The sequence below is a fragment of the Mixophyes fleayi genome, chromosome 4 (assembly GCF_038048845.1).
Source record: "Mixophyes fleayi isolate aMixFle1 chromosome 4, aMixFle1.hap1, whole genome shotgun sequence".
Classification (NCBI taxonomy): Eukaryota; Metazoa; Chordata; class Amphibia; order Anura; family Limnodynastidae; genus Mixophyes; species Mixophyes fleayi.
The window spans coordinates 319054166-319069663 of record NC_134405.1 but is presented as its reverse complement, the minus strand read 5'-3'; the positions used below and the strand labels follow the sequence as shown (position 1 = coordinate 319069663).

Below are 15498 nucleotides of genomic sequence, written 5' to 3'. Positions count from 1 at the left end.
GCACATGATGTCACAAAACATCATTTATGCTGTGGCCCTGTATTTTCACAGCTTCATGAATGATCCTTATACAGTTTAAAAGTTGAAGTGCGACAACATACGCTGAATCTGTCAACCTGACAGCAACAATGGAGCTCCCATTTCCTCACACAGTCCAAAATGATACTGATAGGCCACTGTTAGTGTGTGAGAATTTACACTAAAAGCTCCACCAGGGCAGGGGCTGGTATGAATGGTGATAAACATTCTCTGAAAAGCATAATGTTATATGTTGGCACTATATAAATAAAGCTTAATAATATTTGTAAGTATGACGGAATGTTCACCTAGTAAAAGTGAAACTGTACATAAAAGAATATACCGTTCTCTTTTAAGCATTTATGGTTTCTGACAATATACTGCATAATAGTGAATAATTAGTTCACACATTTTCCATTGACAAATACATTGTGTACTATGTAAGTGTATGCTGTCACAGACGGTACAAAGCATACTTGACTCACTGTGATTTCCCAGGCATTGTCTGCTAGTGTTTGCTATTTCCTGTTTGCAAACACAATCCATAACAAATAAACTGTAACAGGTTTATTTAGTATTATGCCACCTACAATATATTGTATGGACATCACGTTTGGCAAAATGTGAGGTTCAGGATTAAAATACAAATTACATACAAAATACATTTTTTTAAAGAAAAACTCCAGCTACACATCTACAATATGGTGTAAATTCATGTGGAGGACCCCTGCCATTTGTAAGACACTCGCCCACTGACAATTTTGAAGCCTAGTGCTGTCGACACCTCACGGCACTTTTGTGTCTAAGACACTGATTGGATGGTGCAGCAGCCACCCAATCAGTGCTGTTGATACAAGAGGTGTCCGTCACATGGAGAATTAAAATACTTCTGCTGTGCCCACAGGGGGGGGGGGGGGCGTGGGGGGGGGGAAAACTGAGCATTTTTTTCTTATTATCATGCAAGGAATGCAAAATAATGATTGGCTTCCTCTGTTAGCATGACATCAGCAGCTATTAATATAGCACTACTCATTCCGCAGCGCTGTACAAAGAACTCACTCACATCAGTCCCTGCCCCATTGGAAATTACAGTCTAAATTCCATAACAAACACACACAATGAGAGAGACAAAGGTCAATTTAATAGCAGCCAATTAACCTACTAGTATGTTTTCGGAGTCTGCCATATCACTTGGTCAGGAGTCATTACTATCCAAACATTGAATACTCTTTATCTTAAGATCAAACTAGTAAAAATAGGTTGGGAAATTCATGTGAATATTTGCATTCTAGCTGGACCAATATACAATATGATGTAGCACTTACCCTTGTGTATCAAACCATTGTCCCATAGATTGTAAGCTTGTGAGCAGGGCCCTCTTATCTTTCTGTCTGTATGTATTACCCAGTATTGTTTTATTAATGTTTGTAGCAGTATGGTATTTTTCTTTTATTATGAAACACTATGAAGTCTATCATTGATTTCTATGTGTCTCTTTATGAACAGATATTAAATGGTATATTTACTAAACTGCAGGTTTCAAAAAGTGGAGATGTTGCCTATAGCAGCCAATCAGATTCTAGCTGTCATTTTGTAGAATGCACTAAATAAATGAAAGCTAGAATCTGATTGGTTGTTATAGGCAACATCTCCACTTTTCCAAACCCGCAGTTTAGTAAATGTAGCCCCAAGTCTGTGATGTTTCAGCAGATTATTTACTTGTCCTTTATGCCCATCTTTTCCCTAAATTTAGTACAGTGGACTATGTCCTTCAACTCAGCTCAAACAATGGTTATTTACCAACTTAAGGTAATGTTGTATTACAATAGACAGAGAGTATTTGTGTATTCTTAAGTATTTGTTGTAATGTTTGTTGTTAAGCAATATATGGATATAATTGCTCAGTTTGCAAACTTAGCTGTTTTACTCAGAATGATACTGTCATCAACTGCCCGTATGGCATCAGATTTCAATTTAGTGTAAAGAAAATGATTATATAAGATGGCATTTTCAGATCTTCTTGAGACCACGCTGGTGAGTCAGAAAGGCTGTACCAGATCTCCTCCATCAAAGTATTCTAGGATGCATGATTCAACTTGAATGTGGGGTCTCCATGCTCTAAGTCTGGGGAATTCCGTGTGTGTCTAACAACCTATCAAAGCTAAGTATTTTAATTGTCATATTAATTATTAAATCTTTTTCTTATACATGGTTTGTGAGTGTATCATTCTTTCTTAGTGCTAGTATTTCATGACTGCAATCTTGCAACCTGATACAATGTTTGTTCCCAATTGTAAAGCGCTGCAGAATTTGCAGGCGCTGTAGAATTAAATTTTGATGATGATGATGATGAACAAAAGGGCCACAGCAAGACATTTGTCCGGGGGCCACATGTAGCACACCATGGCAGTAGGTGTTAGTAATTTTATGTGGCAGTTACAACCTGTGTAAACTCCAAGTTTTTTTCACTTGTGGGAACAATGACTTTAAACAAGTACTTTTTTCAATGGGGAAGTAAGCGCCTATTTGCAGATTACAGTCCTATGTAATAGAAAAGCACAGAGGTCATGGAAACAGTTATCACCTGGATTGTATATGTATATTTATCATTAACCAAAAGGTTTTCACAGGAAATCCGCAGAAAAACCCACCTTGGAATCTCGGTCTGCGTGTGGGTGGCTTAGTTAATGACTTGTCTCTGAACCATAATATCATTTATTAGCAAAATGTATTAATAATAATTATTTAAACAATAAAATAAGCTGTGAATGTTGAAATTTACACTTTTGGGGGTATATTTACTGAACTGCGGGTTTGAAAAAGTGGTGATGTTGCCTATAGCAACCAATCAAATACTAGCTATCATTTTGTAGAGTATACGAAATAAATGATAGCTAGAATCTGATTGGTTGCTATAAGCAACATCTCCACTTTTTCAAACCCTCGGTTTAGTAAATATACCCCCTGGTGCCTGTTTTTAAAGACAAATTACATATTTATAACAAATTAGCATTCCAATTATTTAACCCTTCATTTACTGCACCGTATTCAGGAACAGAAGTGAGGTTTGTGTATTTTGTTGTTTTCACCACAGATCTACATTACATGCTCATTATCCTTATGTCATTGCAATTGAGATATCATGTTAGCTTCAAGTATTGTAGCAACAGGTAATTGTTGATAAAATTTAATTTTTTTATTTTTTTTGCATCAATATTTAGAAACATTTTAACATTTATTATAACCATTTTCTCTTGTTTAGGCAACACACTAAAGGTCATTAGTGGCCAACCAATTATATAGAGGTAGCATGGTGGCTTAGTGGTTAGCACCTCTGGCTCACACCACTGGGGTCATGAGTTCGATTCCCAACCATGACCGTTTTCATGTGGAGTTGTATGTTCTGCCCATCGTTGCGTGGGTTTCCTCAGGGCGCTCTGGTTTCCTCCCACACTCCAATAACATACTAGTAGGTTAATTGGCTGCTATCAAATTGACCCTAGTCTCAGTCTGTGTGTGTTAAGGAATTTAGACTGTAAGCTTCAATATTGGGCTGATGTGAGTTCTCTGTACATCGCTGTGGAATTATTGGTGCTATATAAATAGCTGATGATGATAATAATAATAGATGCAGGGGGTTTCTATTTATGCAAATAGGGCTGTTCCTTTTAAGCTAATCAATCAGGAATGATAGTGTTCCAACTGAACTTGTTAGAGGAAAAAAATCTATTGTGCGGGATTATACTGAACAGCAGATTCCCTAAACCTCCCTACAGGTCTTCTAAGAATAAGCATTTAACTCTTCCATTGCCAGATGGCTCAGTTAATAGGTTATTTTGCTTCCATCTAAGCTGGACATTTGACAGCTGTCTCCAGCTAGCAGTTGTCAGCTCCTCCCCCCTTCTACTGTTTTGTGATTGGATGTCTGCTCTAATCATCTTCTGTAATAGCCAACTGAAAACAGAAAGGAATGCCCGTTGAAAATAATTGTCAATGGACATTTCAGGTGACAGAGCAACGACAGTAGGTGAGCATCCTCTGTCTTCAAAACACAATATAACATAAGAAATAAAAACAAAAAGAAAACATGTTAAAGTTATATAAAATGGTGGGTTGTCCTGTTGCCGTTAAAAAGTGAAAACTTTAAGATTGCAACAGTAAGTGATATAGAGGTAAAGCAAATAATGAAATCAAAGATAGATAAAATAAACAATGCAAAGATCAATTATATTTTATTTTATACATTTCAAACACTTCTTAATATAAATCACATACTTAAAATAGGGAAAACTATATTTTACTTTGTATAGATACCTTTAGTTAGGTTTTTGAAGGAAAACTATCATTATTACAATCTTTTGTTTATAAAGTTTCAAGGTATTTCACAACACCATAGAGTATGAAGATAATGCATATATATACATATATATACAGTATTTATATATATTTATGCTTGACCATTACACCAATAGGGACTGTAATAATATTGCATTCAAATACATATAGTTTAATATGGAGTTGGTCCCCCTTTTGCAGCAATAACAGCTTCCACTTCTTGGAAGGCTTTCGACAAGGTGTTGGAGTGTTTCTGTGGGAATTTGTGCCCATTCATTCTGTAGAGCATTTATGAGGTCAGGTACTGATGTTGGACAAGAAGGCCTGGCTCGCGGTCTACGTTCCAGTTCATCCCATAGGTGTTCGATGGGGTTGAGGTCAGGGCTCTGTGCAGGTCAGTCAAGATCTTCCACACCGAACTCCTCAAACCATGTCTTTGTAGTCCTTGCTTTATGCACTGGGGCACAGTCATTTTGGAATAAAAAACTGTTGTCACAAAGTTGGAAGCATAGCATTGTCCAAAATGACTTGGTATGCTGCAGCATTAAGATTGCTCTTCACTGGAGATAAGGGGCCTAGCCCAAACCCTGAAAAACACCCCATACCATTATCTCTCCTCCACCAAACTTCACAGTTGGCATAATGCAGTCAGACAGGTAACGTTCTCCTGCCATTCGCCAAACCCAGACTCGCCCATCTGAGTGCCAAACAGAGAAGCGTGATCGTCACTCCACAGTCCAGTGTCGGTGTACTTTACACCACTCCATCAGACTAAGCGTCTGATGGAGTGGTGTAAAATACACCGACACTGGTGTCGGTGTACTTAGCATTGGTCTTGGTGATGTGAGGCTTGCATGCAGCTGCTTGGTCATGGAAACCCATTCCATTAAGCTCTCGCCACACAGTTTTTGTGCTTACATTAATGAGAGAGAAAGTTCGGAACTCTTCAGCTATGGAATCAGCAGAACGTTGGCGACTTTTACGCACCATGCGCCTTAGCAGTCGTTGACCCCGCTCTGTGATTTTACGCGGCCTTCCGCTTTGTGGTTGAGTTGCCGTTGATCCTAATCACTTCCACTTTTAATAATGTCACTTACAGCTGACCATGGAATATCCAGCAGGGATGAAATTCCACGAACCATCTTTTTGCAAAGCTGGCATCCTATCACAGTACCACGCCTGAAGTCACTGAGCTCTTCAGAACGACCCGTTTTGTATCACAAATGTTTGCAAATGGAGACTGCATGCTATGTGCTTGATGTTATACACCTCTGGCCATGGGTCTGATTGAAAACCCTCAATTCAATAATTAACAGGTGTGGCCGAATACATTTGTCCATATAGTGTTTATACACAAATTAGCATTGGCAATTATATAAATTAAGATATAAGAAAATATCGTATTAGGCAATTGAAACAAGAAGTATGGATTTTAATTACATAGAGAGAAGCAGAGAAATGATCTAAAGGGCTATAGCAAAAATGATGACTCAGAACATACTGAAGAAGCCAAATGTGGCGAAACGCATTTTAAAGTAAGGGACTTGACTGCAAGAGTTTGCTTATCTTATTTACTTATATCACTGTTTCAATTTTCTAATGTAATTGATAGTGTTAGTTATTCATAATCATTCATTTGTTAAATCTATAGCACTTTTCTCCTGTTCTTTTTTTCGCTTTCATTATTTCATAATATTAATTTACATTTCACAACAGTCACTCACTATATTTCATCAGGAATTGCCCTCATGTTATATAACATATTACATTTGAACTAGCTTATTCATTTCACAGTCACTATATTTCATTGGATAATTTTCATTCATATAAATGTATTCATTAATATTTACCACCAGGTCTCATATACAATTTTATAGTGTAAAAAGTCTTGTTGCTTGCTGTCACTTGTAAGATTATATCCAAGCATACTAATACATAGCTAAATGCATAATATCCATTGTCTTTACCAATCTTCCACACTATTATGTATTCTATCATCTCCTTTACTTTTGCAATATCATTTTGCCCCTTCTTTCTATTTAATTCCAGTCCAAGCTTCTTATTTTAATTGACTAAGTTATTTCCTTAAATAATAATAATTATATATATATATATATATATATATATATATATATATATATATATATCTATATCGCTTTTTCCCTAATAGGCCTCATAGCGCTTGCATTTGCGGTTTAAAATAAAGTTATAAATGATTAACAACGTACAGAAAAGAAAAGAAAGCATTTCTTTTTCTTTTCTTTTTAGAAAATGAAGGGGTATTAATAAAATGCTTCAGTATAAAGTCATTAGTCTGTGTTCTAACATTTCTAGAGGGGGCCTGGTGGACTAAACGAGGGAGTGGGTTCCACTATCGGAGAGTCTGGGAACTGTTAGTCGTCATTCATCCGTGGATCGAAGAGAACGAGTGCGAGTGTAGGGAATCAGAATCTGCTCCAATGTCAATAATACAATGATTGTTCGTATATATATATATATATATATATATATATATATATATATATATTATCAACCCCACATTTTACTATTAATCCAAAACACCTTTGTATCATGTCTTTTTGCCACACACCACCCAGAACATCCAGATGAAGGGAATCTGAAGCCATGTGACGCCGCACACAGAGTTCGATGCATTTGCCCCATGACCTTTAACGGGAAAATTGCCAGTTACATGCATATGCCCAGTTGCGCGCGTCTCATGATTCATCCATCCGTAAAACACTACCATATGTGCCAGGTTTACATCAGGAGCAATCAGTTTGGCGTAGGGATCCAGTTCGAGAGCAGTAGTAGTGAATGCCTAATTCGCATTACTCTATTTCTGTGCAGTATAATAAAGTAATGAAGTGTCATATACACCAAGATAATGTGTCTGAGCAGTGTTTTTAATAAATACAAAACTTGCATATCCATTTGTAAGGGGTCGCAAATATAATATGTAACCAAATCTGCATACAGAGGTATGAGTACACATTTTATAGTGCACACATGCAGTACGTCTATACGTCTCTTACTCTAATAGGTAGGAACGTAGATCCACAGTGTTCTGAACGCTCCACGGCAACAAACGGCTAAATATAATGTTGTTTAGTGTAACTAGATAGAGGATTACAGTGTTTGTAAAACATACAACACATTAGAAAAACACATAGGTGAAACTTTTAGTAAAGTGTTGGTAGAAAGATAAGTAAACATATGAGTTCTTCTCTCTCCAACCACAACAAACTATTTTTTTGCACCTAAGTCTATTAAGCCAGAATAGCTGTGAACTGCTAGCACTACCTACTAATGCTCGTTTTATCTCCAGAAAGGAGGGTCTATCTGTGACCATTAGTCACCGACAAACCAATTTTATTTTTAAAAGCTTTTTGTCACTCACTTTTTATAGCAGACACTTGTATATAATAATACATTTAGCAGTGACTTTCTATGTAATATGGTATATAACCCACATGGTCAAACCTGACGGCTGATGTTAGAAGGGACATTATAGAAGTCCATAATTAAATTCTACTATACTTGTCTGTTTTTGGACCTTTATTAAGGTTCAAAGGGCAAGTGTAGGGGGATGGGGACTTCTGCTGTGCAATGACTTGACTCCGGTCATCGCACAGCAGGGGTGGGGCCATAAGGGCGTGATTCGCATTATTGGGCTCTGGCCACCACAACTTGATGACACCTTGCTAAGCGGAGGCAGGACCTGATGATGAGAATCACATCAGCAAGCCCACGCCCACTTCACAAGAAAAAGAAGCAGGGTCCAGGAGGGTGGCAGTCCCCCCGGGAGTCTGGGAGGTCTCCCCAAAATTCCATAGGGCAAAAATGCCTCTATTTGGTGTGCCATCAGAGAATGTTTATTCATTCACATCAGTATCTGTCCCGATGGAGATCACTCTCTAGTTCCATACAACAGACACAAACACACACTAGGCAAATTTAATCTGAAGCCATCTAACCTACCAGTATGTTTTTGGACAATGGAAGTAAAACCAGAGAATGAGGAGGGAACCCATGTGCCCAAATTGCAATCACTCTACACAGCACCCTAGTTAGACTCAAACCCAAACAGTATAAATCACTGTGTCCCCTTGCCACACCTGCAGACTTCAACAGTCCAGACACAAATATTAAACATTGGTTATTGTACTGGACTCCACTCAAATACTGACGAAGGTCCTGCATTGGTCCAAATATGTATTACGCGTTGGTGTACAAGTAAGTGAAGTTAATGAAGTGTCCTGGTGCTGACTCCTGATCATAAGGCAGCAATACCACATAGATTTTTTTCTTTAAATAGCAAGTTAAGTTCCTTTTAAGCATGCATCTGTGTCATTCTTTTTTAGCTGTCCTACAAATCTGTCTGGTTGGCATAGAAAAAACAGACATAGTCAGTGTGCTAGACAGACACAGGCACACAGCTCTCAGGATGTCATGTGATGGCAGAGGGGGATGGGGGAGGGAGGAGAAGGAGGACAGCACAGAGCTGAGATGGAAGTTCCAAATCCTCTCTGCTCACTACATCATGTGCCATGTGACTGTGGTTACCATGGTAGTCCAGAATCACAAATCATTAATAGAAGCCTGAAGAAAAACAAAACAAGGGACATGGTAAATACCAGCATTCTTCTTATAGCCTGTCATTGGGATTTATGTTAAAAAAAACCACCAGTTTCTTCATAAGCTACCTTGTTGTGAAGGTGTCACCACGGAGACCTTCATTTTTATTTAGGCACCTGTACTGGGCACGATATACAAAAATATGCAACAACATGCATTAAATGTGGTAAATTTTTGCTGGCCAAAATTTCATCATTTAGAAACTGTCTAAGTAAGAGAAGAAACTGTATACTTTTTAGTACAGCCAAATTAGTTTTGACCAAATTTCCCTTTTGAAAGTTTAGTGTTGCATCGATTCTCACTGGTGTGAAGTGACATCACTGTCTGTCCCTGTCACATTGTACAGGTGTAAGCAGAACATTGCAGACGAGTGAGTGAAATATTGCCTTACCTCTGTACAGCAAGGCATATTGAAAAGGGAAGAGGAAATAATAATAGATTCAAAAATAAAAAAAAAAATACGAAAACTACCAGCTTCCTCCTGGACTGGGACATTACTGTGACGTCATTTGGTCTTTCTTCGGTTATAAAGCCCAGAATCCTCTGCACTGAAAAACTCTGCAACACCTCAAAGGAATAGATAGCATTTACAGACACTGAATACTAAGAGAAACTGCTCCAAGCTGTGTTCCACTCACAGAGAAGTAAGATGATACATTCATTATATTTTTTTTGTTTTATATGTTTGTGTTTGTGCTTGACTATAGTACTTCTCAGTGTACTAAACAACTATTTAATTGTGAGACGGAAAAACAGTTAACTATATCTGCAAATTTCTTTTTGACCCAAGTCCTCTGTCCCTATTTTCTTCTTACATGTCCCTCTTTTTGGTTTGATGTAAAGTTCTGAAAGATAAATGACACTTTTTAGATACAAAAGTTACCTGATTGTCTTTTAAATGCAGTACAGTCCCATTCACTTTGTGTATTTATGTTAGTTTTATAACTCTGTGGTGGTGTAATTGTCTAGCAATCTGTGCTTTTTTGGAACTTGTACTTGAATATTTAAAGTGTGCGCTTCTGCTTGTTAAAATATTTTTTTTTAAAAAAGGAACATTACTTATTTTATTTCATATCTTACTATTCATAATTAGTCTTTTATATTTAATCTTTCTACTGATTTCTTGATTTCTTTTTCTAAACTACCTACTTGTGAGGTGATGTTTACAGTCAGTGTCTATCAACGGAGTTTGAAATGTTAGTAGTGTGAACTCACACTCCCCCATCTCATCCCTGATTATACAGTAGAACATGGCAGGCAGCTTAGATGACTGTTAATTTGTTGTACAAATGTTGCAGCATTCTGCAAAAGAGTTGAGCTCTGATAAATGTAGCAGAAAAAATAAATACAATTGTTTGCAGATCACCTTGGGCCTGATTCATTAAGGATCTTAAATGAAGAGGTATCTTATTTCAGTCTCCTGGACAAAACCATGTTACAATGCAAGGGGTGCAAACTAGTTTTCTGTTTTGCACATAAGTTAAATACTGACTGTTTTTTCATGTAGCACACAAATACTTGATAGCTTATTTGTACACTGAAATTTAAAGTTGATATTTGTGTGTTACATGAAAAAACAGACAGTATTTAACTTATGTGCAAAACAGAAAACTAGTTTGCACCCCTTGCATTGTAACATGGTTTTGTCCAGGAGACTGAAATAAGATACTTCTTCATTTAAGATCCTTAATGAATCAGGCTCCTTTTTATCAACTTGGGAATTTAGCGGTACAGAGAAGGAGATCAGTGTGCAACATCTTAAGTGTTTCTCTTTGGCATTAGGAACAATCATCATAAGAATGCTATCTAGTAATTCACTAGGAATCAGTGATGTTGTGCCACAAGTGATGTCATCGGTTGCTAGTGGATTGATAGGCAGACTTAATGATAATATTGCTGCACATGTAGTAGAAACGATTACATTGTCATGAACAAAAATGTACCCACATTGTTAGGAGTGTGCTTGTTCTCCAGTGAGTCATCTGATTACATGGCAGCTTTCTGTGACCACTAATTGCTGTGAAATATCTAGATAATATCTCAGTAGAAAAGAGAACGGATCACTTCATAAGAAATTTTATGGGGGATTACTGTACCTGAGAACTTATCTGCTGGTCATTTATATGCGGGGTTTATGAGTGTTTATTACACTGCACACAAGAGGCAGAGTTTATTTTGCAAGGAGCCTGGTATTTCCTCAGGTGATATAAAATGTGATGGATATAAGAGAATATCTACTAGCTGATCCTAATTATTTTTTAAAACATATTTTTGCCTGAAGATTAATATTCCTCACGCCGTATTGCAGGAATACATCTTCATCATCTTTTTAATGTATGAAACAGACTGAAAATTAGTATTTGAAATATATATATTTGAAATATATTAGTACTGCACAAATACTTGAGTCATGTCCCATACCCATTATTGGTAACCCCCTGATTGGACATATGTATATGTTGCCAGCTATGACGTTGTATTACAGTAATTACCACCATTGTCTTTTTCCTGCAGTGACATAGTTCCGTTTAGATCTAATTATACCGGTAAATGTTTTCAAGTATTCACACTAACCGACCATTTGAATTACAGATGCCTGTCCTAGCACCAATAGTCATTATCCTCATATTGTGTGTGCATCCTCTACAAGGAGCCTGGGAGCTCCCGATAAAGGACAAAAGTAAGTGTATTAAATGTTATATTATTCCCGGAACATTATTATGCGTAAAGTGACAGCAGATAACCTTGAAAATAATATGCACAGTGTATAACCAAGTTTATCACTCTAATCCTGGTCATCCACTTGCCGTGCTGTGCCAAAACTTTTTTTTAAAAAAAGTGAATGCACCTACTTTCCCATTTTTTTACATTTATTGTGTGATTATAAAATTGGATTAAATTTAGGGAGATAAGGAGTAGTATAAGGATTGTCAATCTGCCAACAACTATCTCTATACTAAGCCCCCCGCCTCCCAGAACTAACACATAATGATGCCTCTTATTGCTTTCCATTCACTACTGTTTTTATCTTTCAGCGTTAGTTGTAGACATGAGTTCTAAAGACGCGTCAGAGACAGTGAAAATTGAGTGTAACGCTGCTGATCACCAATCTGTTCGGTGGGACAGGAGACCAGACAAACACAAGACAATATCTATAACAGTGACAGAAACTGCTGACGGGGGAAAATTTACCTGTAAGACAGCAGATGGGAACGTTCTTGACTATAAAGTTGTTCTACTAAACCTGCTTCACCTACCAGTGTTCAAAAGGATATTGCCTTGTAAGTATGACATCACTTCCTGTCTACTCATACCATACAATGGCAAATGTTTATTAAAACTGTCCTACGGGTAACGGTGTCGAAAATGTGGTGTTTCCATGTCTTGTACAGGTTAGAAAATGAAAGCAAACCTCTGATTGGTTGCTATGGGCAACGCCACCTTTTCTACTCAGGTAGCTTTAGAACCGTTTCCGCCAACGTGAATCATTATTTTACAGAATTATATCACAGGATATCTATTGAAATATTTCACACTGGGCGTTTGTCATGGAGTTTATCCAATGAGTGGGTCCTCATAATATCATCATGAAATTGTAAAAATATCATTTTTGTTCTAGAAGATCATCATAAAAATGATCACAAGAGAGCCCTACTCCCAAAAATGTTTAATTGATATCTACCACTTAATAAGATGATTTACAAATGAATACATCTGCTTGTCTTTAGGAGAAGTAACTAAGGGGGGAGATGCTCTGCACAGGGATTAGAAGGAAACACCCACATGCAATATATGACAAGATATAAATCTATAACGTGTAGCATGTGGGGGTGCTGGTCCTGATATATTAGGACAGAACAAATAATGAACAGGGGTTCATATTAGAAGGACAAATTAGCACTCCTTATGTTGATTAAAATATAACTTTTAATGATTATTGTTTAATAATGACATCCTCCCGGAAAACAAGGTGAAATATATTAAAATAACTTACAAATACACACATACACACGTGTGATAAAAACACAGACACCAACTGATAGGGATCTATTATATAAAGGAATAGTCTGGTGAAGACAACTGATATTTATCAAGTGAAATTGTAAAGATGCTAAACAGGGCCTTGAATTCACAGCAAACCCTTATAACTACTATTATATTCCCATAATTCACCTCAGATTTGGGTAAACATGAGGTGAATTTTTGTGCTATTTAGATTTTGTTGGCTGAACAGGACATTTTGCAGAGATGCGAAGCTCTGGTGATACAATATTCAGGTTAAGCTGTTGCTTTGCCGTTCCGCAAAATGGTCATTCTGAACTGTAAATTCATCATTGCAAACAATGTACAGTCTATGGGTGGGAATTCAATTAGATGCGAGGTGTCTCCGGAATGTCCACGAGAAACCACGTGGCGGAGATTTGACAGAAATCCTCTCTCATTTTTCCTCACACTGGAAAAATGATACATTTATTGGGCAAATACTAGCTTTATTATTATATAACTATAAAATTATCCTTTAACTTTAAATAATTTAAATTTTTATAGTTCTGTTTATAAAATAATATAATATTAATACACTCTGACACCTACACTGGATAAAATCCAACAAATTCCAACATGAGGTCAATTGTTTCACCCATCTGTAATGCAAGCTAGGGTTGGGTGCATGCAATTTACACTAAAATGGTAAGTATAAATTGCATCCCGTAATTTACACAGGATTCCAAGTAGCACGGATCATTAGATTGCACATTTTGTGCAAACACACCTCAAAATCTGCCTTATGGGTCGGTGTGCGTGATACACTTAAGTGTGTCAGTTGCAACAGCCCTGTAAAGCAGATAGATGAATGAATGTAAAAAACAAATAAACAAAATTGTGCTTCTCTCCCCCAAACAGCGCTAGGGTTGGCTATGCTGTTTGGGATGGGGTGTAATTATTTTTTTACTTTTTTTTTATTTAACATAGCAAGGCCTGTTGCACCTGGAGAAAGCACCCGCAAAAGATATGTCTACTAGAGACCTATCTGAGGCTGCTTTCATAGCAGCATAGCATGTATAGTGCATGAATCTCCTTTACTTTGTTAGTCTCACACACTATCTTCCCCGTTCCACCTCTCTAAGTGCAGAGAGGTGCAAGAGGAAGATCCGTCTCAGTCTAAATGCAAACTGAGACGGATCCTTGGCTTAAAGTGCTTTTTGCACTCATTAGTTGAACTTGCGTCTGACTCTACATCAGTCCCTTAATGTGACTTTCATTTACATCTGACTAACTACGATACATGACATTTTTTTTTCCTTTTTTTAACATAGATGCAAGACAACCAATAACCTGCAAGGTAAAAAACTACAGTGGCCATTTTAGCTGTTCATGGAGTGCGACAGTCAGCAATCCTGAATTTATCTTCGAAGCCCACAGAGGGTAAGATTGCAAAATAAACTGGAGTTTTATTCAAATATTTATTAATCATTTGTTAGTCCTTGTGTACAAATATTGTATAGTAAAAGTACCCATGAAAATATGGAATTTTAGTGGCAGTTAAAGATAGATGCCCCAGAGTCTACTTGTATTGATAATAATTTGGCTTTTTCCTATATATTCCTAGCAAAGTCACTAGTTTACGGTCAATTACTACATTTCATCACCTGTTGTATTTATGATTTTTTGTTGTTGATCTCAACAACAAAAGCACTTTTTACTTGTATCTAATCACTTATTTAAAATCACCTTTCTCAATAGCAGCAACCACAGCATAACCTGTCACAAACCAGTGAGAGAGGACTCAGTGTATACAGTACACTGCCATGACACTCAGTCATGTCAATATGCAGAAGAGGTTCACAACATCACGATCGTCCTGCATGCAATTCATCAAAAGAAATACGAGAATCACACATTGTCCTTCGCCATGAGAGAAATCCGTGAGTACATTCAGTTTAATTCACCTAAACACAATGGAAGCCGCCATGTTGTGGGCCAAGCCAATGTTTAGCCTATCAATTCCATTGCAGCTAGTGAAATCACCGAGGTATGAGGTACTTTGTGCTGAGGCATCAGGTGCTTTCTGTACCGAATTGATAGGCTGCATTTTTTTTTTAACATTGAGACAGTCCACAAGTCCACTGTATGTAGGGAACAAGTACACTTTACAAATATCACTGCTCTCACTGAATGCAATGATGTACAGTAGAGATGCTTTTGATTTGCATTTTTATGTGTAATTGACAAACAATGAAGTTTCAGTACCCTTTTCTCAAGTACGACAATAATTAGGGCTGCCACATGTATTAAGATCCCACCCTCATTAATGCTGCTAATCTAATTATATAAGTCTTACTTTCTAGTGCAGTCTAAAAAAATGTAAGCAAACATTTGATTGCTTGGTAAGGATTACAGCACATATAAGCATGTCACATAACACCATTATTTTTTTTTCAAAAAGTGTCTATAAAAATGCTTTACCTTAAAAATTTTCGTGACTGTCCTGGAAAAAAGCAAAACACA

The 15498-nt window shown here is 37.0% G+C and overlaps 1 protein-coding gene across 3 annotated transcripts in view; it reads left to right on the top strand.

Moving 5' to 3' along the window:
• Nucleotides 1-15498, top strand: part of IL12B (interleukin 12B) — a 63593-nt gene that overhangs the window by 36486 nt on the left and 11609 nt on the right. For 2 of the 3 annotated variants that reach the window (XM_075210167.1, XM_075210169.1), the window contains exons 2-6: nt 9338-9635; nt 11584-11671; nt 12027-12272; nt 14307-14415; nt 14734-14915. In XM_075210167.1, the coding sequence (XP_075066268.1) occupies nt 11584-11671; nt 12027-12272; nt 14307-14415; nt 14734-14915 (625 nt within the window). In that variant the 5' untranslated portion in view covers nt 9338-9635. The remainder of the gene's footprint in view (nt 1-9337; nt 9636-11583; nt 11672-12026; nt 12273-14306; nt 14416-14733; nt 14916-15498) is intronic. The other variant, XM_075210168.1, reaches the window with a different exon arrangement.